General features: G+C 38.0%; 3 protein-coding genes across 4 annotated transcripts; 2 read left to right on the top strand and 1 right to left on the bottom strand.

Moving 5' to 3' along the window:
• Positions 1-2946: 2946 nt before the first annotated feature.
• LOC139947260 (katanin p60 ATPase-containing subunit A1-like) lies at positions 2947-16125 on the bottom strand. 2 transcript variants are annotated; one of them, XM_071945149.1, is made up of 11 exons: positions 16045-16125; positions 13426-13592; positions 12053-12246; positions 10922-11126; positions 9093-9208; positions 8403-8508; positions 7929-8087; positions 7114-7240; positions 6277-6411; positions 5495-5621; positions 2947-4920 (listed from the first exon to the last, which is right to left on the bottom strand). In XM_071945149.1, exons 2-11 carry the CDS (start codon positions 13585-13587, stop codon positions 4722-4724), a joined length of 1530 nt encoding a protein of 509 aa, XP_071801250.1. In that variant the 5' UTR covers positions 13588-13592; positions 16045-16125; the 3' UTR covers positions 2947-4721. The 2 variants fall into 2 exon arrangements, with proteins under 2 accessions (XP_071801250.1, XP_071801251.1); XM_071945150.1 differs by lacking the exon at positions 7929-8087 and adding an exon at positions 7712-7870.
• Positions 16126-16548: 423 nt separating this feature from the next.
• Positions 16549-22349, top strand: LOC139947017 (RWD domain-containing protein 1-like). The gene is made up of 7 exons (XM_071944832.1): positions 16549-16750; positions 17458-17526; positions 17690-17823; positions 19209-19358; positions 19934-20060; positions 20843-20905; positions 21148-22349. The coding sequence occupies exons 1-7, from the start codon at positions 16678-16680 to the stop codon at positions 21219-21221; spliced, it is 690 nt and encodes a 229-aa protein (XP_071800933.1). The 5' UTR covers positions 16549-16677; the 3' UTR covers positions 21222-22349.
• Positions 22350-23758: 1409 nt separating this feature from the next.
• LOC139947422 (ficolin-2-like) lies at positions 23759-24361 on the top strand. Its single transcript, XM_071945326.1, has one exon. The coding sequence runs from the start codon at positions 23759-23761 to the stop codon at positions 24359-24361; it is 603 nt and encodes a 200-aa protein (XP_071801427.1).
• The last annotated feature ends 1603 nt before the right edge of the window (positions 24362-25964 follow it).

Genomic DNA, 25964 nt, shown 5'->3' with positions numbered 1-25964 from the left:
TTGTTATTCACCACACCACCACCACACATCGGTTTGGGACGGCGGCCGGACGATCTGGGTTGACCGGTATCAGACGCACGGTGGCGCTCGTCGAGTTTTATGGTGGGCGATTATGCGAACCAAAAAATCCAACCCTTCCACTTATGTAACTCAAGAGACCAGAACACCATTGGTTCTCATAAACAGCGCTAATACTGTTTTCCGGACAGTACACCTACTTATTAAAACAAACAAAAATTAAGAAAATATTTACCCCAAAAGTAACATAAAGAAATGTAATTGATAGTGGCTTTTAAAACTTAAAAGTTTTGAGAAACAGAAAACAGCAATAATGTTGTATAAAAACATTAGTAAAATCAATTAAATTGCAATACAAACAAGTTTCACCAGGACAGCTTTTTAATAAAAAGGACACTTTTAACCATGAACCACTCATCCAAGGAGCTGCTAAATAAGTCAGTCTCTAATTTCAAGACCAGTACCATAGAAAATAAATCAATATATGAGGCTTAGTGTTTTCACACAACTTCCACCCTTTTCAGTAACAATATAATTGAATAACTAATTATTTCACATAATTACTCACAGGATAACAATCCATGCCTCTCAGTAACAGCTGATGTTACGTTGATTATTTGTTGTATGGTTGAAATAAACATTATGGTATTTGAAGGCATTACCTGACATCACTGAAAGAACCCTAATTGTTTGCCTTTGTCATTTTATCATGGTGATGAAAATGTATTAAAATGACACATGGACAAAATACATCTAATAGCTTTTAATTAGCTCAAATTATTAGAACACGTCAACTTTGTTTAGTTTCTTGGTTTTTCATTTTGAAAATATGTTGGCAGCTTAAAATGTGACTAAGAAAAGCTTGGGACGAAATAGGCACCCAGGTAATGAAAAGCATTGGGGGAAACTAAGTGTTGTTTATTTATTGTCAATGATACTGGGAATAATCAAGCAATAATTGTACAATCAAAATGTTCAAACATCCATCTTGTTTGTAACTGCGCATAAAAGTAAGGAGAAGTAACTTAAGAGAATTCTATGGTCTTATCGGGTAGGGCCTATATGCCTGTTTCTTGTGACATTCTTACCACTACTTTGAGTGCCGGCACTCAAGGCACTCAACAACATTTATTTTAAATGTTAATAAATTAGAATGTGGGCGAATAAAAAAACAACACATGTTTAACATAGTTCTGTACATGAAATTCTGCTGCTGGCAGCAATTTTGAATAGTTTTTTAAATAAACCATTGAATAAATTAACCATGGCTGAAAACATGCTGAAATAGGCCTGTCGAAGGTTCCAGAATGAAATGTTACTTTCTGGGAAGGGGAACAATTCCTACATCATGAAAATGAAGAAGAAACTTACTACCAGAAAAAGGCACATCTCAGACTTAAACTCACTCAGTATCGAAATGTATGTGTTTTTTCATGTTTGCTGGCAAATAAAATGAAATGAAATGAAATGAAATGAGTATAAATGATTATCTTTTTCAGAAAACTCTAATACTAATTTAGATAAAGCTTTAACTGTTATATTGATGCCGAGGGGGGGGGGGGGGGGGGCGGTCACCAACAATTCATATCAATATATGTTTACATCTCCACCCACTTTCAATCAAAGCAATTGAACATTCCATACAGCTATAAACATTGCCCCATCCACTGTGGAATGTTGATGAAACACTCTAAGCGCACACGTAACTAGGTTACATAATGTCTAATATTTAGTGGACTTTTCCTCTACCATAAAAAGACAACATTTATGAGTATGCTCGTAATGATAATAATAACTTTTCATGATTGTGTGTGCCACACACATTTATAAATACCCGGACAAAACTAGTTAGTAATCCCTCTCAGCTCATTCAGTTTTTCCACTAAACTTGGTGATTTTCCTCACTCTAAAATTGGGGGGTACAATTCATTAGCTGCTAAGACGCAATTAAATACTCTTTAGTTGGTTCAGTACGCTTAGTTTTATTTTAAGTTAAGAAACTCACCTTAAAATTGCAGGTATTTCTTTGACTCTTTTGAAAGGCAGGTGAATTGTTCACATAATGCTTTCTTTCATGCCGCGCGCAGACGACATTTACCAAGAACCATAATTGGGTTATTGTTTTGCGCCGGCGCATAACTACCGGATTGAGCACGGCAAGGTATTTTTCTATATCCCGTTATTAAACAGTTATTCTTATAAATATTAAAATATTCCTTTTTTGGATATCTTAAATTACAAAATTGAGTATCAAAGTTCGTTCTATAAAATGTGTTTACGGTTCAAACTTAATTCCAATTTTAATTACAAGCTTCCTTTTAAGGTCATGACCCATTATTGAATATTCATGAGAAGGCTTATCGGCTGTCATAGAGATGTTGACTTTAATTTATAGAGCGGAACAAATTATACACGACGATTTTTTTTTGTTCGTTGATAGTCTCTTTTGGTGTGTTTAGGTCCAGAAAATTGTGATGTAACTCAGACAGCATTTTTGGAAGGGAAATTAGAACATGTTCACCCACACCACCAAGGCCCAATTTCATAAAGCTGATTAGCAGGAAAAAACTGCTTAGCAAAATGTCTTTGCAAAGCGAAAAATTATTAAGTGCGGTACCAGTGGCAACAACACTTGTTGGTTGGTAAGTGCTAACCTGTTTCTGCTCTGCAATATTATTCTGTGCTTAGTAAGTTGTTGCGCTTACAGGCTTTATGAAATATTGGGGCAAGGTGCTATCATAGCAATAATTTTAGGACAAGGACATTTTTTAGGACAAGGACATTTTAATGAAAGGGGGCAATTTTGCAACTCTGGATTACTTGTCCACTTGACTGAAAGTCCAAGCAAAAACCTCTCGAAGCTTGGCGGGAAAATCATGAAACATTGTAACATTACCATAAAACAAACCAAATCATTCTGTCTGTTGTTTACAATCACATTTCATGTTTAATTCACAGCAATCAATATACACAATTCAGAACAAAAACAAATCAACAATTATCATTAAGTTTCAAAAAGGTGACTTTACCATGTAAAAGTCACCTTTTTGGTTGTATAAAGAAATATAAACAACATCAAGTCCTGTATCATTTACTAGTAGAGGATGTCATTATTCAAAAACCCTTTCCAATTCACTAAATAAAGATAAAGCACAATCTAGATGAAGCCCTGCAGTTTGTCTCGATGAAGGGTGACACTTCAATAAAAATATTTAGTTTTGGATAGAAACACTTCTAAGCATAACAGACAAAGGGTGACCCGGGACGTGGTAAAGTTCCTTTGCACTGTGGACTTTCACTGAACTAAAGGTGCAATTCAAATAAGACATGGACTATTGTTAAATATTAAACATGCATATTTTAACAATTTATTTGCAAATTAGTTTTAATTAAAATTCCCCTCTTAAAGACAGTGGACACTATTGGTAATTGTCAAAGACCAGTCTTCTCACTAGGTGTATCTCAACATATTCATAAAATAACCTGTGAAAATATGAGCTCAATTGGTTGTCGAAGTTGCGAGATAATAATGAAAGAAAAAAAAACACCCTTTTCACACAAAGTTGTGTGCGTTTAGATGGTTGATTTCGAGACCCCAAATTCTAATCCCCCAGGTCTCGAAATCAAATTCGTGGAAAATTACTTCTTTCTCGAAAACTATGTCACTTCAGAGGGAGCCGTTTCTCACAATGATTTATACGATCAATTTCTCCCCATTACTTGTCTCCAAGTAAAGTTTTATGCTAATAATTATCCTGAGTAATTACCAATAGTGCCACTGCCTTTAAATAACCGACCATTCTTTTATACATTTTCAATTACTAAAATGTCCCTCTATGTTAAACGATTGAATTAGTTTCAAACGATTTTAGTAAGTTAGTTTAACATTTAACTTGACACCCAATTCTGAGACCTTTGTGGAATGGTGGATATTCATCTTATCATTTTTGATCCCTTTCTTATTAATCAGTATTTAAAATTGTAAGACCTTCAAGTTCCCAGAAAAGAATTTACCAAGATTGTCAAAAGTGTCGCCTTTCATACATATGAGGGCTATTTTTAAGGTTGGAATGATAATACCAAGCACAAACCTGGTACATGTATGGTCCTATTATTGAAACACATCAACAGTTGGCAAGTGTTACTGTCTACCACCACAAGAGGGCAGAATTTACAATTATGGGTCATAATTATTTAGTCGTACAAGAAAACACAAGAGGGCGCTATTCACAATTAAGGGTCACAGTAGACCAATGCAATAACCGTACAGTGGAACAGTTTCTGTAAAAACACTGATACTTAACTTTACACAGAAAGGTTGTATTTAAGGCTTAGTTTTATTACTGGATTTGGATTCTTCCATGTTCCACAGAAAATTGGAATATATAAAGAAAAAACACTGCATATGTGAACTTCTATAAGACTAATAAAACGGAAATCAAAAATAATATACTCTTCATTTTTTATGGCCAGTTTGGGGCACTTTTTGTAATTCAAAAGTAAAGTAGTAAAAAGAAAATCCCTTAACATAAGACACTGTTTTGTAAGTCACTTGAAGGTAAAATAAAAGAACCTCTCAGTATGTACATTAACTGGAGTACGGCGTTGGAATGAAAAATGGACATCCTATATCTCAATGCATGATGAGGGGAAATCAAGCTCCTGTTCTAAAACACCCGTCACCGACTTAAATGATCTGGATTTTACACAGAGCCAAATTCCTCCATCCACTTCTCATACTTAACAAGGTCGTCTTTCCCGACTGTCTTGTTGACCTTCTTGATTGCCTCCTTGAAGTCTTCCATGGAGGTAGGTAGGTTCAGCTCTTCCCTGGGGATTTCCCGGATCTGCTCTGGGCGCAGACCTTGGATGCGACGCCGCATGGCCATCATGGAAGCATCCCTGTAGAAAGAAAGAATTGCAATTATCCAGTCGTCAAATTCATTAACCTAGATAGCTAGAAAGACTTGGGGGTATACTCAAAAGCACACCTAAGGCTCCAGCTGCTACAAGTTAACAGTTTTGATATGCTGTTTAGCAGAAAACACTACTTAGAAAAGTTCTTTGCTCAGCAAGATAATTAGCAGGTCACCAGTCACAACAGTGTTACTACATGGCAATTTGGCTGGTAATCTTTTTCTGGTAAGCCCGATTGTATTGTCTGTGCTTGATACAAGTTTCTGCTTGTACCTGCTTTATGGATAGGGCTAATCATGGGTGTATTTTGGCGGTAGTGACCAATAACTCTTTCTGTCCAATTGGCAATTGGTTAACCACTGGCCAATGAACAAAAAGGTTATCAGTGATGTGACAAAACAGATCACTGTGGCAATACTGACAATTGTCTTGCGATCAATTTTATTGCCTAAGTGAAATAAACCCCTGGCCTACGCAACAGCCTGTGCCAATGTTGTGTTTAAACTTCCGTATGAAAAGGCTGTAGACACCAAAATGCATTTGATTGAAGGATTGTTACCTGCAGACGTTGGTAATGTCAGCACCAGAGTATCCTTCAAGTGTTTCAGCAACACTCTTCATATCGATACCATCCTCCAGCGGAACATCACGAGTGTTGATGATCAAGAGTTGCTCACGACCAACAGCTGTAAAATACCACAATAATTACACAACTTTAGATCTCTGAAAGAATCCGTGGTTGCAAACTGCTTATCAAGCAAAATAAATGGACTCCATTTCACAAAGAGCTAAGATTGACCTTAAGTGGGAATCAACCATAGACTGGTCAGAAACGGCATCTGCCTGCGTCTGCCTATTCTTCAACACTGGCAGTCGCCCTGATCTAGCCATATCTGTAGCCAAAGTCAGTTTCTTAACTACTATTAAGCAAAGTGTGATGTCACAATATAAATCACTTTGGTGATACTGAAAGCTCATCTTAAGATGAATCTTAGTGCTTAGTGAAATCAAGTAAATGCAACAACTTTTAATGCCATTGACATCTTAACCCTAACAAAGTCAACCAAAGCAGAGTTGTTCGGGCCTTTATACTCTAGCAGAGTTTAATCTACAGCAGAGTCCTTTGACTCTAGCAGAGTCTTTGAATCTAGCATAATTTTCCACCCATCCATAGTAGAATGTTCACAAACTACTCCTTTCAGAAACTAAATGCCCAAGGGAGGGGGTTGTAAAAAAAATTATACAATCAGGAATTTTGTTTAGTACAGTTTTTAACAGGAAGATCTTAATTAAGCAAAAGAGTTCATTCCCATTCTTGTCTGAATAAGATAAAATACTCACGGCAAGGAAGAGGAATGTAGATTCTCTTTTCGAGTCGACGTCTTAGTGCCTCGTCAATGTCCCAAGGGAAGTTAGTAGCAGCTAGGACCATGACTGTTTTAGTGCTGTCCTCTCCACCTGTAGCTCCAGTTACACCTGTAAGAAAACAATCGATCAATTAGGTACAAGGTAATATTACAATTACAGTTGTGACTATGACTTGTTCAGCAGTTTGCAAAGTAGCACAACTTTATAACCTGGTTTTCTACTCACATGTTTGGGTGGATTCCCCACTTCAAGAAAATGGTGAAAAAATGTTTAAAACACAATATTAAAGGAACATTTACAGAATAGATTTTTGCCAACAAAACAGTTGCTGGCAGTGTTAGCACTTTTGTATTCCACCATATACACAAACTGACAAACCTGTAGAAGATTGAGATCGAACGGCCATCTGGGTCACGAGAAAATAGTGAAAAATCGAAAACACATTTAGCATATATCAATTAAAAAAAAAAAATAAAAAAAAAATTATAAAACGCTTGATAAACCCCAACAAATATCATCAAATATGACATTTCAGACAGAAATATTTTAAGGGATGTTTTCTATTATCATCATCATTAGACCATGTAAGTTTAATGTAAATCTGTGATCTAAGACAAGTTTTATTTCTTATCAATTCTGTAATGTTCCTTTAACTATAGCATATTCTCAAACATTATTGTATTCAGTTTCCCTCTATTTTGAAACTATTATCTCTTTGTCAAGGGTAAGAGGTTTTCAATATTGATGTTATTTTCAAGTGAACATTGATTTTTTTTTGTCTGTGTATGATTATAAAGGGGAACACTTTACCATCCATCTGAATAAGAAGTTCTGATTTGACCCTCCTGCTTGCTTCGTGCTCTGAACTGGAACCCCTCTTGCTGCAAATGGAATCTATCTCATCTATGAAGATTGTGCTGGGTGCATAAAAACGTGCCTGGAAATAAGGGGAAATGGAAAAACAAATGAGGGTAAAAAAAAAAAATACTGAAACTCATGGTTGTTTTAAACTGAACACCTTTTTGAAGTGCCTGCAACTGACCAGATTCACGCAAATTTGGAAGTCTGACTGGGGCGAAGTAATGCGAGCTAAAAGTTTGTCCAAAGATTACATTTCGACAACAAAACGGAATTCTGAACTATCAAATAAAATGGCCAATTATTCTCAATTATCAAAATTATTTGCAGTGCAAATTAAGGATTTTTTTTTATATATATTAATATGGCTCCTAAAATAAAAAACAACTTTGCATTTGAAATTTTCCAAATGAAATAATTAAGAATATTTCTGCAAGGTTTGAAAAATTTGAACTATATTACTCAATTTCATTTTGGCTGATGAGAAGTTCACAACAGATAATTCTTTACTTTCATGAATGATGGTATTTTTTGTCACACATATACGTACCATCTCAAACAAAATTCGCACTAGCTTCTCCGACTCCCCATGATATTTGGAGGTCAGGGTTGAAGAGCTTACATTAAAGAACGTCGTACCACACTCTGTGGCCACTGCTTTGGCCAACATAGTTTTACCCGTTCCTGGTGGCCCAACCATCATCACCCCCTAACATTAAAAGAAACAAAAAGCATGCGAAAGGAAATAAAAGGAATGTCCTACGTACCATTTCAAAGAGCAAACGCACCAATTTCTCAGACTCACCACGCCACTTGGACGTGAGTGTACTGGAGGAGACATTGAAGAATGTAGTGCCGCATTCAGTGGCCACTGCTTTAGCTAAGAGGGTTTTGCCAGTGCCTGGCGGACCAACCATAAGGACACCCTAAGGAAATCAGAAAAGAGCGGGCGCTTAATTTGGTAATCTCTTACTCAGGTCTGATTAGACTTAAATTCTGAAACAACTAAAGATCTCAATCTCAGTAAATGTTTCAAATGAATGCCAAGAACGTTGATCGGTAAAGCATTTTAAGTCTTCTTTTTTTCTAAGCTGCTTTATTCAGTTTGAAAAATAATTACCAAAAGAAAAACTAAACTTGGTTCGAAAGATTTGTTTTACTGGCAAATAAATCAGTGAAATTCTTACTTTGCTAAGGGGTATATCTGAAGTGAGAAGTGAGAACAATACAAGCTATCTTACCTTCCATGGTCTTCGGATTCCCTTGAAATAGTCTGGCATCCAGAGTGGTAGAACCACAGCCTCCTCTAGAAGTCTCTTTGCTTCCGTCAAGCCAGCAATGTCAGCCCTTGAGGGAGATTACAGTGACATGTTAATACCAGTGTTTTAAAATGTTCGATGTCACCTTTATTCTAAACCTTGAACTCTTTAACAAACTCTCCGATGTAGTTCTAGAGCTTCAAGAATACAAAAGTTTCCTTTAAGCCCTTCTAATACTGTATCTCCTATCCCCAGGAAATACAGACCCGAGGAAACCCCAGGAGTACGCGGTTCCGGTTGCACATTTCCAAAACACCCCAGAGTTTTACCGCTTACCCCCACTCCAGAACAGGGGTGGATATTCTCCAGGGTTTGCCTTATTTGCCCGGGGTAAATCAGGGGTAAAGCGGTCCAGGTATGAAAGGGCTGACCGCTATTCCCCGGGGTTGCCTCGGGGATTAGAATAGTGTGAAAGGGCTGTAGAGAGATCACATTTGTAACAGGGATGAAAGTTTTTACAGAGAAAAAGCTGTGAAACTAGGACCCAAATTTTAGATATTTCAGATTTCCTCATTTCAACACTGAAAACTTTCTAATTGTGGAAAGCAAAGACAATCAAACACCATACTGTCTGATTAAAGACCTTGTAATGGGAGTCAGTTCAGAACTCACCAGTGGACATTTGGATTCTTCTGTACAATATCTCGTTCAAGATTCTCCACCAAGTCTTTATCGTACCCAGCGGGATCAAACTTCTTCTCATCTCCTTCCTCGGACCCCTTAGCATCCTAAGATATAAATTAGGAATTTTAATATTTGGTTTCCAAAGAGTACGATACCTGAAAACACCTTTAAGTCTTATATAGCTGATAAAAGCACAAAGCTGGCTTTAGGTTATTTCCCTATCTTTCAACTGGGTGGACCCTGTTCGAATCCAACCATCATTTGCTACTAAAGATTTTCATTCATTATGCACAAAAAGGGTTCAGTCTAAATATTTCGCTATATGCAAAATTGCTGAATGAAAGTGTCACAATGTTTAACTCTACTCACACGACATTTTTATTTTTTTATATTTTCGCCAGGCATAAAAAAGGTGTGGGCAACAATTGTTTTTTCCAGAGGCCGTTGCCACCTATAAGCTTGGGCGGTCCCTTCGGTTACCCGGTTCTACCCGGTTCCAAATTGAAAACCGCACTTGCGGTTCCACTCTTCTGTGGAACCGGGTACCCGCTTTTGACGGTTCCGATTTTAAAAGACCGAGTCCCAATTATAAAAGGCTCTGTGGAGCCGATCCTGCGACGAACCGGCTCTAGAAATTGAGGCTTGATGTTGAAAGCGGTGACCGTAGATACAGTGTGCAAAGGCTTCAAGCCGACATGAGTATCAACTATCACATGTGGCTGCATACACAGTGCACACACATAGGCATCTTTTACAACCACCACATGTATGCATGTACATGTCATGCATATACATGTACATGTATAGACAGCACGTTGTGATTGGCTGCCGATATATCCATATTCATAAAAGCTTGCCCCATGCACAAAACACACAGTGCTGTATGTATGTATGTATGTATGTACAGGATGTACAGGCATGTACAGGCATGTACAGGCATAGTACACTTGTATGTACAGAGACGACACACTGCATGCACTACGGATGTACTGCACTACGGATGTACTGCACTACGGATGTACTACACTACGGACATACTGCTACCATAGAGTAACTATGCTGCTACACAACGATCGTACTGCCGGCTAAATCAAAGACTTGTTTAAATGCAGGGAAAATAGGTGCTCGGTGGCACGATGTCTGATCATTGGGGTGGGTATTCTGGTATTTTCTTTAAAAATAGATCGGCTCCAATTGTGTGTGTTTGAGCTTGGAACCGATGTCTGATTAACTTGGTTATTTTCAGTTAAAATAGATCGGCTCAATTGTGTGTGTGTGAGCTCGGGACGGGCGGCTTATGTTTTATATTGAATTGGAACCGGGTATGTCTCAGAACCGAGCTTTTTTTCGGAACCGGAACCGAGCCCCAAATTTCTGGAACCGCCCAAGCTTAGCCACCTAATCTTAGGGCTGAAACAGGGTTACCCCTTTTACAGTCCATACGGGTGTAGGCTCGGGTATCATCAGTCCGAAGCCTGGCCGATAGAGCAGTAAGCACTACCTCCCCAATTTTACGTAGCAAGTGTCACGGCTGGGGATTCAAACCCACACTTTGCTGATCAAACACCAGAGCTTGAATCAGGTGCTCTTAACCACTCGGCCGTGACACGCCACATTAGCCAAGCCAGGAACGAACCAGGGTTACATGGGTGAGAGGCGAGTCCTTTAAAACCAGCCAATCAATTTAATGATTGTAGTACCTGCTGCTAATGACATGGTTATACATCTTCTCAAACAAATATCATTGGTATCACTACTATATTTCCAAATGAAGTAAACAAAAATATGTTTAAATCAATCAAGAAGGGTTAACTTACTCGATCTTTCCTGTTGACTTTTTTCTCATCCCTTCCACCACCTCTCCCTCTTTGGTCGCTTCGTCTATCTGCATTGCCGTGAGACGGACCACGCCCACCAGAAGGGCGTGGTGGGTCCCTTCCAGAGACTCGCTGGGATGGCTTACTTGGATCAGACCGACGTGGGGGTTCCTTGCGAGCTCCTCGTTGATATTGGGGTGATGGTCTAAAAAGGATATATATTAACACATGTTTAATTACTGTGCTGAATAATGACACTTTAAATCACACCTTGGTTATTGGCAAAGACCAGTATCCACACTTAATGTGACTCAACATGAACAAACAAACCAGTGCAAGTCCAAACTAAATGGGTCATTGGATTCACAAGGACAAAATCCTCATATATTTTCACTTGACATTTTCAATCATGGAGTTTTGTTCATGTCTCAAAAACTAAAGCATATCATCAAGCATAAGAAATATCTAGAGAAATTGTCCATCTTGACAATCTTTATACAGAGCTGCTAACTATCCCTGATTGTGCAGAAAGTTTCCAGACATCATACCAATCTTTCCATGTTCTGATGAACAAGTTTGACAATTACCCTGATTATGGAAACTGTTTCCCTGTTATGTTGACTGTAATTCTAAATATCTCCCTGATTGTTGTACAAAATCTCCCTGATTGCAAGATGCAAATATTGGCAGCGCAGGCAACGATTTTATCCAGCAATTTTGCATAGCAAAATATTTTGACTGATTAGATTTTGTGCACAGTGAATGCTAATATTGTAGAGCAAAATGATGATTTTTGAATAGCAACTGACACATTCTGCGTAGCATTTTGCTCTGCTACACAAGGGAAATCGTTCACTGCAGCTCTCTACAGCTCTGCTTTATACCACCACCCACATTATGGACAAACACTATACTTTCAATCTTGCACACACCCTGTCCGTGAAATGTTTTATAGTTTTCCATGTGAACAGACAGAGAATATAATAGATGTTAAATTTGCATCGGGGATAAAGAATATTAATTTTGGTTTTTACCCATACACCGATGTGTGTTAGCACTGTATACTCAGTACTTTCCCGAGTCCTGTGAAAAAAAAAAATTAATAGACAGAGAATAAACAATGCTTTTAACCTGTGTTCCACTGGTGTTGGTGGTGGCCATACATCAGGATCTCTAGCTGGCTCTTGTGGCTTGGAGTAAGGTGCTGGGGCTCTATAAGCTGGAGCGCTGCTAGGAGGACCCTCAACTGCATCCGTCTTAAAACCATTCAGGGTTTTACTGATATCTTTGACATGTTCATACTCTTTAGCAAGATCTGTCTTCACCTGTTAAATACAAAATAGTTGAAAAGAGGAGTACAGGTAAAATTTCCACGGATATCTCTCTTTGTAGTCTGCCTCATTTACTGATTCACTACTTTTCCTTCCTCTTCCCACATTTTAACTTGCCTTGCGTTTCCAACCTCTCATAGTTAAACCATCCCCTTTCCTCTTGTTCATCAATTGTTTTTTTCTGTGTGCTTTTAAACTTCCGCATCTCCCCCCTCTCCCTCTCTTTACAAGAGCGAATTTGAACCATCCACCTTCAGGTTAAACGTACTGGTGCTTTACCAACTAAGCTATGTAGCCCTATGTTGGCGGTCTCTGTGTGTAGACTGCCGGGCTAGGTAGCTCAGTTGGTAGAGTGTCAACATGTTAATCCGGAGGTTGTTGGTCAAAATCCCGCTCCAGTCATTTTTCTTTGTTCAACCCCAAATGACTCTGCGGTAGTACAGTTAATCACGATCCTATAAGCTAAAGTATTAGTCCCAGCCTATTTTCTATACCATCCGCCCAGGTAATAGTTAAAAAGTAAGACCGTTCTTTTCGGAACTGAGAAGTCTCCCGAACCCCCGAACATCTACTCCGCGGTAGTAGAATAAAGCAAGACAGTTCTCTAAGAACAAACTCTACCTGGCAAGTAGATACACACATGGTGTTACCGCAAACCAAATATATATCCAAATGATTCTTCAAGAGTATTAGAGAGTGAAGTTATGGTCTAAGATACTTGTCCATCCATCAACAAATGCCTCTTGATTGGGTTGTTCAGACACAGTTCTAAAGTGGGTTTAACTCATGGTTCAACCCGATCGAGTTCAACTCTGTGTGTTTGAATGGTTCTAAAGTTAGTCCGAATCGGCTTCAACCCATAAAAGTTAGACCGTCCAGCGAGGGGGTACTGCTTCAGGTTTATCTTTTAACACTATGTTAGGACAGAATTAAAAAGACCAAATCTGGTTTAACTCACAACAGAAGACCCATTTTCTGGTTCAATGCACACGCCCAAGACCACCCCTCGCTGCTCATTAAAGTTAAATCGGTTCGGGTCTAACAAGTACGCTGTCTGAACATATCTAGCCCCATGCATGGGCCAAACCACTAAACACAGACACACAGGAAGTCCAGAGGAATGGTCTTAGAATGGGGCTAAGTTGGAGTAGGTATCCATTGATTTTTGTATACCTTCTGCCATTGATGTTTACGCTCTGGCTCTCTGATGTTCATGAGGAGTTTTTGGATCTGTTGAAGCACTCCTTGGTAGTACACTAACGAAGTGTCATAGTTTCCAAGGAGGGCGTATTCACGCCCCATCTTCGTGTTCTCGCATATCTCTGTAACACTCATTTTTGCTGGAAAATCAATTGCAAAATTACTTGTTTAAGTTCAGTTATGACTTGCAAAAAAACTGTACTAAGTATATAAAGTAAACCATAAAACATACCCAAGTAAAGCATTTGAAAAAAAAAAAAACATGAATATGTTGGGCGCTATCGGATAATCTGCGCGATCATCCGATCGCGCTGCGCTATCGACCGATCGCGCTGCGCTATTGAAATATCTATTGGTCCCGCAGCAATCGGTCGATCGCGCAACAATCAGTCGATTGCGCAACATTCGGCAATGAACATGCGCAATCAACCAATCGTGCGCTGGCTCGGCGCGATCAGCCGATTGTGCAGGAATGGTTTTGCTCGATCGGCAAAATCGGATGTAAGATTGATCGTAACTGCAAATCAATCGTAGTTGCAAACTAAAGTGTGCCTTTTTGCCCTTTGCTTTTGACGTTTTGAAAAATTTAAATAAATGGAAACAACTTATATTTATTAGGCCTAAGGAAGTAAACGTACTTCAAATTCAAAGTAATTGTTAAAAAAAAAAAACAGCGAAGTAATTAGGATCTGATGATGGCATGGATGGGGGTTTGCAGCAGAATTGTCTGAATCGAATTGTCAGCCCATCAACTTGAAGGATGTCAAACAACTTGTCCGTCAGACAACTTGTCCGTCGGAAAACTTGTCCTTCGGACAACTTGTCCTTCGGACAACTTGACAGTTCGGACAACTCAACGGTTGTGTCAGCTTTACCGTTCAGACAACTCGCCGGCGGTTCAGACAACTCGACTTATATTATAAGTTATGTTGAGACAACTCGACGGATGGCCAAGACAAGTCAACGATAGAACGGACCCAAATTTCCGGTAAATCCTAAGGAGTAACTATAGAATACAGGTACACTCGGAGCTCTATCTGTGCCTCCGCGGAGGCGGAGTCGCGGTCACGTACGTTTTAAGTAACTTGGTCGTAGCATGGAGGAAGAAAATAGCTGGTCGTACTATACTACTTGATTGTATTGAGTGCGATTGATGAATACAACAGATAAAATGTTAGGGTCGTAGGGAGTCAAAGTGTGACGTGAGTGGTGGGAGGTGAAGCAGCCGATAGAGGGCGTTTTAGGAAGACGTGCATTTGATGCAATCGTGAAAACGGGGAAGCTGGAGGCGTGAAGGCGCGGAGGCGCGGAGTCGCGGTGTTGACAATGGCCGATAGAGGGCGTCTTTAGGAAGACGAGCATATGATGCAATCGTAAAGACGGGGAAGGTGGAGGTGCGGAGGCGCAGAGTCGCGGTGTTGGCAAGGGCCAATAGAGGGCGTTTTTAGGAAAACGGGCATTTGATGCAATCGTGAAGACGGGGAAGGTGGAGGCGCGGAGACGCGGTGTGGACAATGGCCGATAGAGGGCGTCTTTAGGAATACGAGCATATGATGCAATCGTGAAGAAGGGGAAGGTGGAGGCGCGGAGGCGCGGTCGGGCTTTTTTTCCCTTTTTTAAATAATCCTCTAATGGGGTCAAGTGTATGAGGGCAATATTAATAATTGTACGGAATTCGGGCTTTCTTTCCCTTTTTTAAATAATCCTCTATTGGGGTCAAGTGTATGAGGGCAATATTAATAATTGTACGGAATTCGGGCTTTCTTTCCCTTTTTTAAATAATCCTCTAATGGGGTCAAGTGTATGAGGGCAATATTAATAATTGTACGGAATTCGGGCTTTCTTTCCCTTTTTAAAATAATCCATGGTCTTGTGAGTTATCGTATAAAATAAATTGACAACACAGCTGCGCATTAGCTATAGCGCAGTTGTGTATTTTCGAGCCTAATGAGGGCGCTGTTGTGCATTTTTCAGAGTGCCCCCTAGGTTGCCAAATATTTATAGTTAAGCAACAGAGCGCGACCTCAACTCCAGTGTACTGTGTACGTATGAACGTCACCGCGACTTCGTCTCCGCGGAGGCGCAGTGGAAGCTTCAAAGTGTACCTGCATTCTACTATAGTTGTGCCAATCCTAACCCTAACCCCCCCTTCTCGGCTCTGTGCTGTGTACGCCCCCGCCCCGTGCTGAGCCTGAGCTGAGCACGGAGGCCCAAGCAAATCACAACCATCCGTCGATCAGTCATGCTCATCATGTCACTGTCACTGTAGTGTCAGTCGACTTGTTTTGGACCTAAGTCGAGTTGTCTGACACAGACAGTTGGAAAAAAACGTCCGTTGAGTTGTCTGAATGGTCGAGCTATCTCAACCGTCGAGTTGTCCGAACAGTCGATTTGTGCGACGGACGAGTTGTCTGAACTCCAATTTGAACTGCGGTCGTATCGAAACATCGTCATGTTCGTTTTGTTTTTCTAAACATTATTCCAAGTAAAATCAAACTTACACATTATTCTAATATTCCATTAAACCACTGGTTTTTACCATAGTAAAACCATATCAACAGTTAAACAAGTTATAAATTGTAACTTTATTACCTTTTTCCCCCGCTGCAGCCGTTCAGACGTCGTTCATGTCGTTAACACAATAATCGATCCAGCTATTTTGAATGATTACCTCCAGGCGCATGCGCACAAACACCTTCCGTGCACTATTCTTTCCCTCAAGACGCCTTTGTAACTAGAAGAACACAGACGCAATTATTGAGGGCGTTATTCACATTTTACGGTCTTAATTTTTATTTTTAAAAGTGTTTATTTCAAGCTTTTATCTTTAGACAGGAATTAAATTCAAACAACATTGTGAATATTTAGTTCAATTTTTCTTGAACCTGACAGAAGCTAATAGAGGAATAGTAACTATCACATCATTTTATAAATAAACAGTGGTATTTCAACTATAGAGCTTATAGCTCTATGATTTTAACCCATTGATCTCCATTATTATCAACCCTTGAATAAAGACCAAAACAGTCTTACCTCAATCGAGTTAGTACGTTTTAGCGTGATGACATTTATTGTGAATGTGATCTACACGTTTTAGACACATGCTGAAGTTACATCCTGCAGTGCCTTTGCCTGGTGTATTTTGGTTGGAAAACTTGATGTAGAACTGCTACAAAATATCGTATTCTCCCCAAAGTTAACTACCTGAGAAGGTGGACAGTTTCCATGACTGACTACAAGGAGGAGCAGACAAATGAAATCGCTGCTTTGCAATCCATTTATCCAGACGAATTCACAGGTGCTGTTTAGCATGAATATGATCATGAAATTATGATGAATGATCATGTCCATTGGCATTCTGATTGATTGGCATAATTATTAATTATATTGCAAATGCAATAAAACAAAAAATGCAAGCAAAACAATTTTATTTATTTTTATTGTTCACTGAGATCAATTAAATTGACTTTGTCATATTAACAATTCTTGATCATTTATAAATCATTTATTGGATTCCTTCTTTTTTAAAACTAAGTTTTATATCTTAATTAAATACTTTATTATTCTACTATTATTTCTAGCTTCAATTTTTCAACACAAGTTGTTAATGCTAATTTTATTGTTAGCCAAGATTGTTTTGTATGTAATTTATTTTAATAACTTAATATCACTCAGACCTCCAGAGTCCAGGAGCAAAATGCAGATGCATGCTTTTTAATAAATAAAATTGTACAAACTTTTCACTTTGAGTAACTGAACTTTACGTTTTTAATTAATGTACTTAATTAATTTGTTGATCCCAGTTTTGTAGACTTTCCAACCATGTCTGATCATAGAGGGTCTGATCAAGTCAGATTTATCTGATACAAATATAGTTGATTATTCTTGGTCCCCCAACAATGACGTATACAAAAGGTAAAGTCATCAGGTCGGGACAGTGGCCATTGTTTATCTTTTTTTTATTTTAATAGTTAACTGTTTTTGCTGTTTCACCTTTTAAACTAGTGTTGTCTGAAGATCCGTACTGCTTCCATGTCACTGTGTGTTCAGAGGATACCGGAAATGAAGAGGATGGTAAGTACCCCCCCTCCCCCAGCAGCCTCCCCCCCCCTCGTTTTTTTTTAACTGATGATCCCTAACGAAAAAATACCACCTTCTCTTGGATTGTACAAAATTAAACATACCAGTTGGACTGAGAATATGTTTTCAATTGCAAACACATCTTGCTTTATTTCAGAGACCTACAGTGCAACTCTACAGTTCACCTACACACCCACATACCCAGATGAAGCTCCAATATTTGAGGTGACAGACGACGGGAACGTAGGTGAGGAAGATCAAGAAAAGATAACAGAATTACTGCAACAACAGGTGAGAGCAACTTAAACAAATTAGGAGATGACAATAATCTAAAGGCAGTGCCAGATAAAACATTTACATGAACCAGTTTCAGGCAATCTCTCACAAGAAAATTCATTCAATGTTAAGTTTTCTCTTTTTTTTCTTGGTGATAGTGAGTTACAGCTAGCAGAATGTTTCTTGTGCTGCCAAAGTGTTACATGTTTTGTGCACACAGTGCAGTTTGTTGACTACAAGTTCCCTAACAAAACTTGATTGCTAGCTACTAATAATGGCAAATATTTGGTTACCTGGGGTGGATTTCACAAAGGTAGTCCTAACTTAGGACTAGTCCTAGGCAATGCTAAGAGATAGGACCAGTCCTAAGTTAGAATGAGTTACTGAATATGATGTGGTAAATGCATACAGTACACCAGTCAAGAGCTGTGTTTTGAGAGAGTTGCGACTAGAGCAATTAGAAGCCATTTTTAATGAATATGTGCACACAGAGGCTGCTTGACTGGACTGCACACTGGGTTGTGGTAAATTTGGACGGAAAATTGCGCCCAGCAACCATGTGGACAAAGAAAACCAAAACCCCCCTTGTTGCAACTCTCTTAATGCACAGCTCTGGTTTAGTAGAACAATAGATAAACTTTACCAACCTGCAATATGATACCATGTGGTGACTGCATCTGAAAGCACACACTCTCAACCCTCCTACTGTATGACCATTCAATGTCATCCACTGTTTTTGTGAATGATAGATAAAGTATGCCAGCCTTCAAAATGAAATACCATGTGGTGAATTCATCTACAAAGTACCATGGAGGTAGAAATGATAGTACACAGTCAGTTCTCCTACAGTCTGACCATTTAATATCATCCACTGTGGCTTTGAATGAAAGATAACGCATACAAGCCTTCAATATGACATATCATGTGATGAATGCATATACACAGTACACAGTCAACCCTCCTACTGTCTGACCATTTAATATCATCCACTGTGGCTTTGAATGAAAGATAACGCATACAAGCCTTCAATATGACATATCATGTGATGAATGCATCTACACAGTACACAGTCAATCCTCCTACAGTCTGACCATCCCATATCATCCACTGTGGTTTTGAATGATAGATTAAACCAGCCTGCATTAAAATGTGGCAAATGCTCCTACACAGTGCACACATATCTGGTCTTGTGCACAGTTGTGCCACCTTTTACAACCCATGCAGTTAAATAGTTTCAAATGGTCGGTCGTCTCCCTGTATGATGTTGCCAAGACGGGAGGGTTTCAAAACCATTTGCTTTATGGAGAGCATTTGTTCACATGACCTCCAAATCACTGTAGGTCACAAAAATGATTTCAAACTGAGAAAACAAAACTCCCATTCATTTAACTTGTTCTTAGATTGAAGAGAATCTGGGTATGGCAATGGTGTTCATATTGGTCTCAGAAACTCAGCAGTTCCTCAACAACAAAGTAGATGAAGACAAGAAAATCCAGGAGGAAGTGAAGCTACAAGAAGAAGAACAAGAAAATCAAAAGAGAGAGGAAGAGGTAGAATTTTCATCTTTCAAATCAGTCAAGGAAAATTCATCAAACTTTAAGAATCCCTCAGTATTTGGGAACTAAATTTTCAAGTATAATTTGAATGAGTGTTTACATTTCGACTCACTTTATTCTCCGGGTGTGAAAAGCGCTATATAAAAACTGGTTATTATTGTTATTATTTTTCATTCCAACAAAGTCCAACACCGTATAATACCTCTACAAAGAGACTTTTGAAGTCTGATTTTTGTGGTATGCCTGATCCCATGTAAAGCATAACCAGTTAACGAGTGCAGTCCTCAGTTCAACAGAATCAAGCAAAACATACTGTTGGATTTTGATGGACTGGGTTAGTTAGGTTTTTATCAACTCAAACATGGCCAAGGTTTTTTCACGATTTGGGATAACATACATGTAGGTTCTTTATGTTCGTTTATGAGTCAAGAGAATAAATCAAAATCAACTATGGACTCCTAGCAAGCTTAGTAACTTAACAAGAAAGGTTCAACTCTGTATTGCTTTGTACATTTTCAGTCTTTACCCTTCCTGAGGTCTAATTGTATAATTTTTAAATTTTGTTTCAGGAACTAAAAATAAAAGGGAAGCTGATGACGATAGAATCTTTCCTTATCTGGAAAGAGAGCTTTGACAAGGAAAGGTTAATAGCAAGGGAAAAGAAAATGGCAGCAACACAGTCACAGAAACTTTCAGGTAACCCACTAAAGAAACTAACTGTTCAAATAAAATGTAAATAAATATTCTTATGGGGCTACTAAAAAATTGAATTTCTTCAATTACTTAGTTGATGAAAATTCTTACAGATTATTCAAGGCGTTTAAAAAAATCGTACATGAAACTTGTATTTCCGCAAGTTTATGAGAGTAGCAAGGTGGTAACAATTAAAAAGTAACAATTAAAAATAACCAGTAGATTTAACTATTTTATGCTGCATGCCAAGTTTGGAAGCTTGTTGGTTCCACCTGTACGTAGAAATAATGGACAATAACAGTTGATGTTTATGTAATGTTAATGCTCCTTATGTATGATTATAATTACCCCATTTAATTCCTTAAATCATCTCAGCTCCCTGGGCCCATATTTATAGAGCTGCTTAAGCACAAAAAAGTAGCTTAGCACTATAAAATGTTGTTTACCAGAATAAGGTTTATTCAAGACACAAAATGGGCATCTTCAGAGTTTTGTTTTTATGCAACAGGCAAAGCCTCTAAGCTACAGGTCCGAAATTTCGTAAAGCTACGTAAGCAGAGAAAATTGCTTAAAAGTTTTATGCTAAGCAAAAATTAGCAGGATACCAGTCACAAATTGTACATGTGACAAGGTGTTTGGGCTGGTAATCTCATTCTGGTAAGTATAATGTTGTGCTTTGCTACTTTGGGTGCTTAACCAGCTCTATGAAATTGGGCCCAGGTGTCGTTGAAAGTGCCTAATATTTTAAATAATTCTGTCCTGATTTTGTTTGTTTTGTTTTTTAGGAAAAGAGCTCTTTGAGAGAGATCACAATCTTGTTGACTCAGATATGGCATTATTAGATGAAAGTAAGTTGGAGCTTTCTTATGTTTACAGTAAATTCTGCATTATGTTACATGGTTTAAAGGTAAATACTGACAAAATTAATAAACATAACAACTTTCTTGGTGACAAGCACTGCAACTGTTGATAGTATAAACTATTTTTGAGAAAGGATTCAGTGAAAAAATTGATGTTGAAAAACCCAACTCATGTTTATTTGTTGACAACTTGACTTTAATGCAACCTTTTCTTTTTCATTTTTTTTCAGCTGACAGAGTTGAGGTCGATGAATCTCTTTTTCAAGAAATGGAAGACTTGGATCTGGATGTAGAAGAAGATTAGGCTCTTTGGGAAAATCATGTGTAAATAACATACATAATAGTCGATACAAGTATTGATATTATCCTCCAGAGCAAAGTGTACCTTTAAGGATGGCTTTCTTTAAAGATGCTTGGTTCGATATTAGGCTGATTTGACCCACACATTTAGATTTAAATTTTAAATAATTATTTCTCAATAGGTTTGAGAAAGTTGTAAGTTTTCATTTTAGATATTGCATGAAAACATCAGCCACTGATAAGTGGTAGTTAGACTTTGGAACAGCAGGATTACTAAGTAAAATGACATTGTATATAACGTTCTATGAGCACATTGCCAAGAACAATGTGTTTACATGGCAAGTCTGCTGTCATGTTAGCATTCCCCTATAAGAAACTTTTGAATAAAATTTGAATTATAGTCGGATCCCGACCTTATCTCTTGTCCATTAGCCGTGTACAAACAATTTTGTTACATGTACTTTGTGCATTGATTTTCCCTTGTAAGTCCAAAATATCTTTTCTTTTTTTTATCATTCTGAAACGGCACCATCTGTCAAAAGGGAAATTCTTTACCAATAAGTTATTTCAGCGAAAATTGAGCCATTCAACTTCAATTCAAGCTCATTCTAAAATGGAGTTTTTTTATAACAAATTTTTAAATCCATTTTCTTATTAAGGCCGTGTCAGCTATGGTTGGAATGCTGCATCATCATGCATCCTTAGCAACAGTCGTAGCCATGGCTAAAATTGCCAATTCTGATACGGCCTATGTACAAACTTGGAGTTGCTCTGAGGTATACTGCCTGAAGGCCTCTAATGAAAGTGAAAAGCAAGAAACCTGATAAGTAATGTTGCTGAAGCTGCTTTTAAATATAGCAATAGTAATACTAAGGTTTTGAATCAAGAGATGTACAACCACTTGACCATCAGGAGGTTTCACATTTTTTGATAGAGCTCCATTTTGTTTGAGTTTTCTTTTTAAGGAAAAATAATTTGGAAAGTACAGCCACTCCAGAAAGAAAGGCACTTCCAATGGACACATACAAAATAAGAATTTAGTTTCTTTTGAGTGCTATAATTTTGTCAGAAAGTGTTGACATAAAATCTTATAATCTTCCTGAAGGAACAATAAAACATTTGCTTAAATGCACGATCTGGTTGTGTTGAATATTTATAACTGTTTGTCCTTTTTAGTAGGAATTTTGAATCACATAAAATGTGGTTAGAAAGCCATGTATTTGAATTTAATTTGATACTGAAGTGCTTCACTTAGCTACCATCAGCAGCTATAGAAAGTTTGGGTTGCTGACTTAGAGATGACTAGATTTCAGCCGATGGTTTGACAGAAATCTTGGTTGAAACGGAGTATGACCAAATTAAACTCATCTTCCTAAAGTCAATAATACATTATATCTTGCAGACAAAACCTATTTAAAAGGAATGACAAAGAATGCACCCGAAAAGAACTGACCTATATTTACTGATAGGACTGACGATCATTGTCAGTTATGCAAATTAGGGGAAATTGGAACACTGGAACAGGGTAATTTAAAAAACGCGTGTCCTTGGCCAAACATTGATTTCAACCACTACAACAGCATAGTTTTCTAACAGCTGCCTTTACAAAATTTGAATGAGCAATGAAATTTCTCTTCTCTTTGACTCATAATTCACAATACCTGTCATTCAAAACTGACTGACCGGTACTTTCTATGGATTCAAACACCCCTACAACACCCGTCCCCTTCTAGAGTGAGTCGCTCATCAGATATTGATTCTTTTGCACTAGAAGCCATGGTGACAAACATCCTTTCTTAGTTTTTTTTTCACAAGTTAGCCCTCTGATTCCGTGTAGCAACCACCATCTATAGAATGCTTGACAAGTGAGATCACCGTAATCCTTTATTAATTGCTCATGATTGATTCCTTTTAATTGATTTTTTTAATGTTTTACTTTATTTGGTGGGGGGGGGGGGGGGGGGGTTGGATTTTGGTTGACACATCAAGATTATTACCGTTAACTAATTAATTTTCTAACTGTTGGAATATTTCATCTTATGTACGACTTTCCAGTCAGCCAATCACAACATTGGTTGTGACACTGACCAACCACAGATGACAAAAATGAAAATACATGTTCATAAGTCACGGGCAAGTTTCTGTGCTGACCAATGAGGTCCTTAAACACAGTTATATTCCAAGAGTTAATAAATATCGGCATAACAATTGTTCACAAATGCATTTTGGTTTGACTGAGGTAGAATGTGAAAGATTGGAGGTAGAAGTGTTTTTAATCATTGTTTTAGTTCAACTTTTTGAGCCTTTCATTTAAGCAGAGAACCAACAAGTCACAAAATGATTCAACACAAACTTTGGAAGCCAACGCTTGACAGTAAAATGATTTTAATAGTTATTTTAGTGTCAGCACAACTTACATTTGGATTGGAATGTGGTTTAATTAATAAAAACTTTCTCACTGCAACGAATGTTATCCTCAGAAACTTTGTATACAGGAACAAAACTGTGCCAAATCATGTCAGTTGTGGACGAGACTGCAGCATGGATACCATTTGCAAGTCATTCAACTTTCAAGAAGCCACTAAATTGTGTGAGTTGAGTAATACAACAAGGGTTGAGTATCCTGACGACCTTATTGAAGAACAAGGTAGTATATATTTTGACAAACTGCATGACACACCCTCATTCTCCAAGCCTGATCCCTGCTTGAATAACTTCACAAGTTGCAAAAAGCTCAAAGAGGCTGGATATCTTACAAGTGGAGTCTACTTCATCTGCCCAGATGGATTGGATAAATTGCAAGTCTACTGTGACATGGATTCTGACGGTGGAGGATTGATTGTGTTCCAGAGCAGACAAGACGGTAGCGTGGACTTCAACCGAGGATGGGACGAGTACAAGTCTGGGTTTGGGTCTCTTTCAGGTGAGTTCTGGCTCGGTAATGATTACCTGGTTGGCCTGACTTCTGATGAGTCTCAAGGTGGATGGGAGCTGAGAGTTGATCTTGAAGACGGGAGAAGTAATAACACTGCATGGGGTCAGTATAAACAGTTCAAAATTGTGGGGGAGAAATACTCGCTGTATATAAGTGAGTATCAGGGCACAGCTTCTGACTCTCTCTCATATCATAATACAGTCATTTGACCAGTTCGGGATCATTGACCAGTTCGGGATCACTTCAACTTTGCAATAACCAAATAGTTATATCACTTCTCATTATTACCAATTTCTGTTGATAAATGTGAAGATTAACACCCATTAAACCAACAAACCCAAAATAAGGTGCCAAACATCATCAGCAAAAAAATTATGGCTGTTTTCCTGACGGTTGTCTGCGAAATTTATCATTTTTTTGTTTAAAAATGTTGGTTGAAAAACACTGTTAAAACTTCTTACCTTTAGAATTGGAGTGCGGGGGCAAAAAATATTTATGTAAAATGATAAAAATGTGTAAAAAAACATTCCTGTAAATACTGTGCAGACATCTTGTTTTTTTGAGGAGACGAAGTTACCAAAATCTTCTTTAGGGGGGCAACTTACCCTTGACCAGTTCGGGATCACTCAACATCTCATTGCGTCAAATGGTGCCGCACTAACTTACTAAGTATGGTAAAATCATACTGCTGCAGTAGAAAGTTTATTCAGATGATTTTGAGAAACATTACTTCAACAAATTCTTTTAGAATTTTTTTTTTTGAGAAATTTAAACTTGGAGGGGTCGATAATGCTTTTAAGGTTCGCTTCACTTTTTCATTTGCCTTTGCTGTTGTTTTGTGGTTTTGTCACTGGGTTTTTGCGCTGCTATTGAAGACACTTGCATGACATTCACTAAACAAATGAAGTCCAAGTCCATGCCAACACACCTCTGAAGTTTTGTGTCCTTGAGAGACAGTTTTATGAATGGGAGTATGGGTTTGCAATAAAGGGCACTCTACTGATTCAGAATAGATTCAACTGATCCTGAACTGGTCAAACAGGTGACAATACTTTTCTTAAAGCCTCTTCAAAAGAACTAATCTTTTTGTGTCAGTGAATACTTGGTGAGTTTTATGTCATGTTTAGGTAAACTGATAAACTTTTTTGTTTAAAATATCAAAGAGATTGCAACAAAAAACAATGTGAATTCAAAAAGTGATCCAGAACTGGTCAAACGACTGTACAATGGCTTTTACAACAAAAGACAGGGACAATGATAACTATGACAATAATTGTGCAACTTTTTATGAAGGAGGATGGTGGTTTAATGTCTGTACGAAAAGCCAATTGAATGGAAACTATGTCAAAGATTGGAGGTGTGTTGGGCATGAAGGCATTAGGTGGGCTGGATTTCCTAACGACAACTGCGTTTCTCTGAAAAAATCCAGCATGAAAATACGTGAAAAAAACTGAGTTGATGCATCGATCAAATAATCTTTCAGTTACAAACTGGCAGAGAAAACCACATTTTTGCCTGTTGGACCTTACCAAGTGACTAATCAATGATTATAATTAATAAATAAGTCAAATTTAATTTAATTTTACTGAAGGGCTTAATCTTAAGCCATTAAGAACCCGTTGAAATCAGCAGTTCACTTTGATTGTGTAGGTTTTTATTTTATTTTAAATGTTAATGTTATAAGCAGTACTTGATTTCCTTTCAAAAGTTGTAACTATTTGTAGCAGCTAAGGTCATTGCTATACATGTCAACGGATATTCTGTTCGCCGCTCCTTAAAAAAAAAAAGATTGAAAAAATAATAAGGAAATAA

This window comes from Asterias amurensis, chromosome 14 (genome assembly GCF_032118995.1).
Source record: "Asterias amurensis chromosome 14, ASM3211899v1".
Taxonomy (NCBI): Eukaryota; Metazoa; Echinodermata; class Asteroidea; order Forcipulatida; family Asteriidae; genus Asterias; species Asterias amurensis.
This window is presented reverse-complemented; position numbering and strand designations above follow the sequence as displayed.

Coding starts and splice junctions, on each gene's coding strand:
- LOC139947260 (XM_071945149.1), bottom strand. CDS start 13,587: ATGAGTGTTACAGAGATATGCGAGAACACGAAGATGGGGCGTGAATAC. Junction 12,247..13,425: donor GTAAACATCAATGGCAGAAG/GTATACAAAAAT, acceptor TGTATTTAACAG/GTGAAGACAGATCTTGCTAA. Junction 6,412..7,113: donor ACTTCTTATTCAGATGGATG/GTAAAGTGTTCC, acceptor GTTTTCTTACAG/GTGTAACTGGAGCTACAGGT.
- LOC139947017 (XM_071944832.1), top strand. CDS start 16,678: ATGACTGACTACAAGGAGGAGCAGACAAATGAAATCGCTGCTTTGCAA. Junction 17,824..19,208: donor CAGAATTACTGCAACAACAG/GTGAGAGCAACT, acceptor ACTTGTTCTTAG/ATTGAAGAGAATCTGGGTAT. Junction 19,359..19,933: donor ATCAAAAGAGAGAGGAAGAG/GTAGAATTTTCA, acceptor ATTTTGTTTCAG/GAACTAAAAATAAAAGGGAA.
- LOC139947422 (XM_071945326.1), top strand. CDS start 23,759: ATGGATACCATTTGCAAGTCATTCAACTTTCAAGAAGCCACTAAATTG.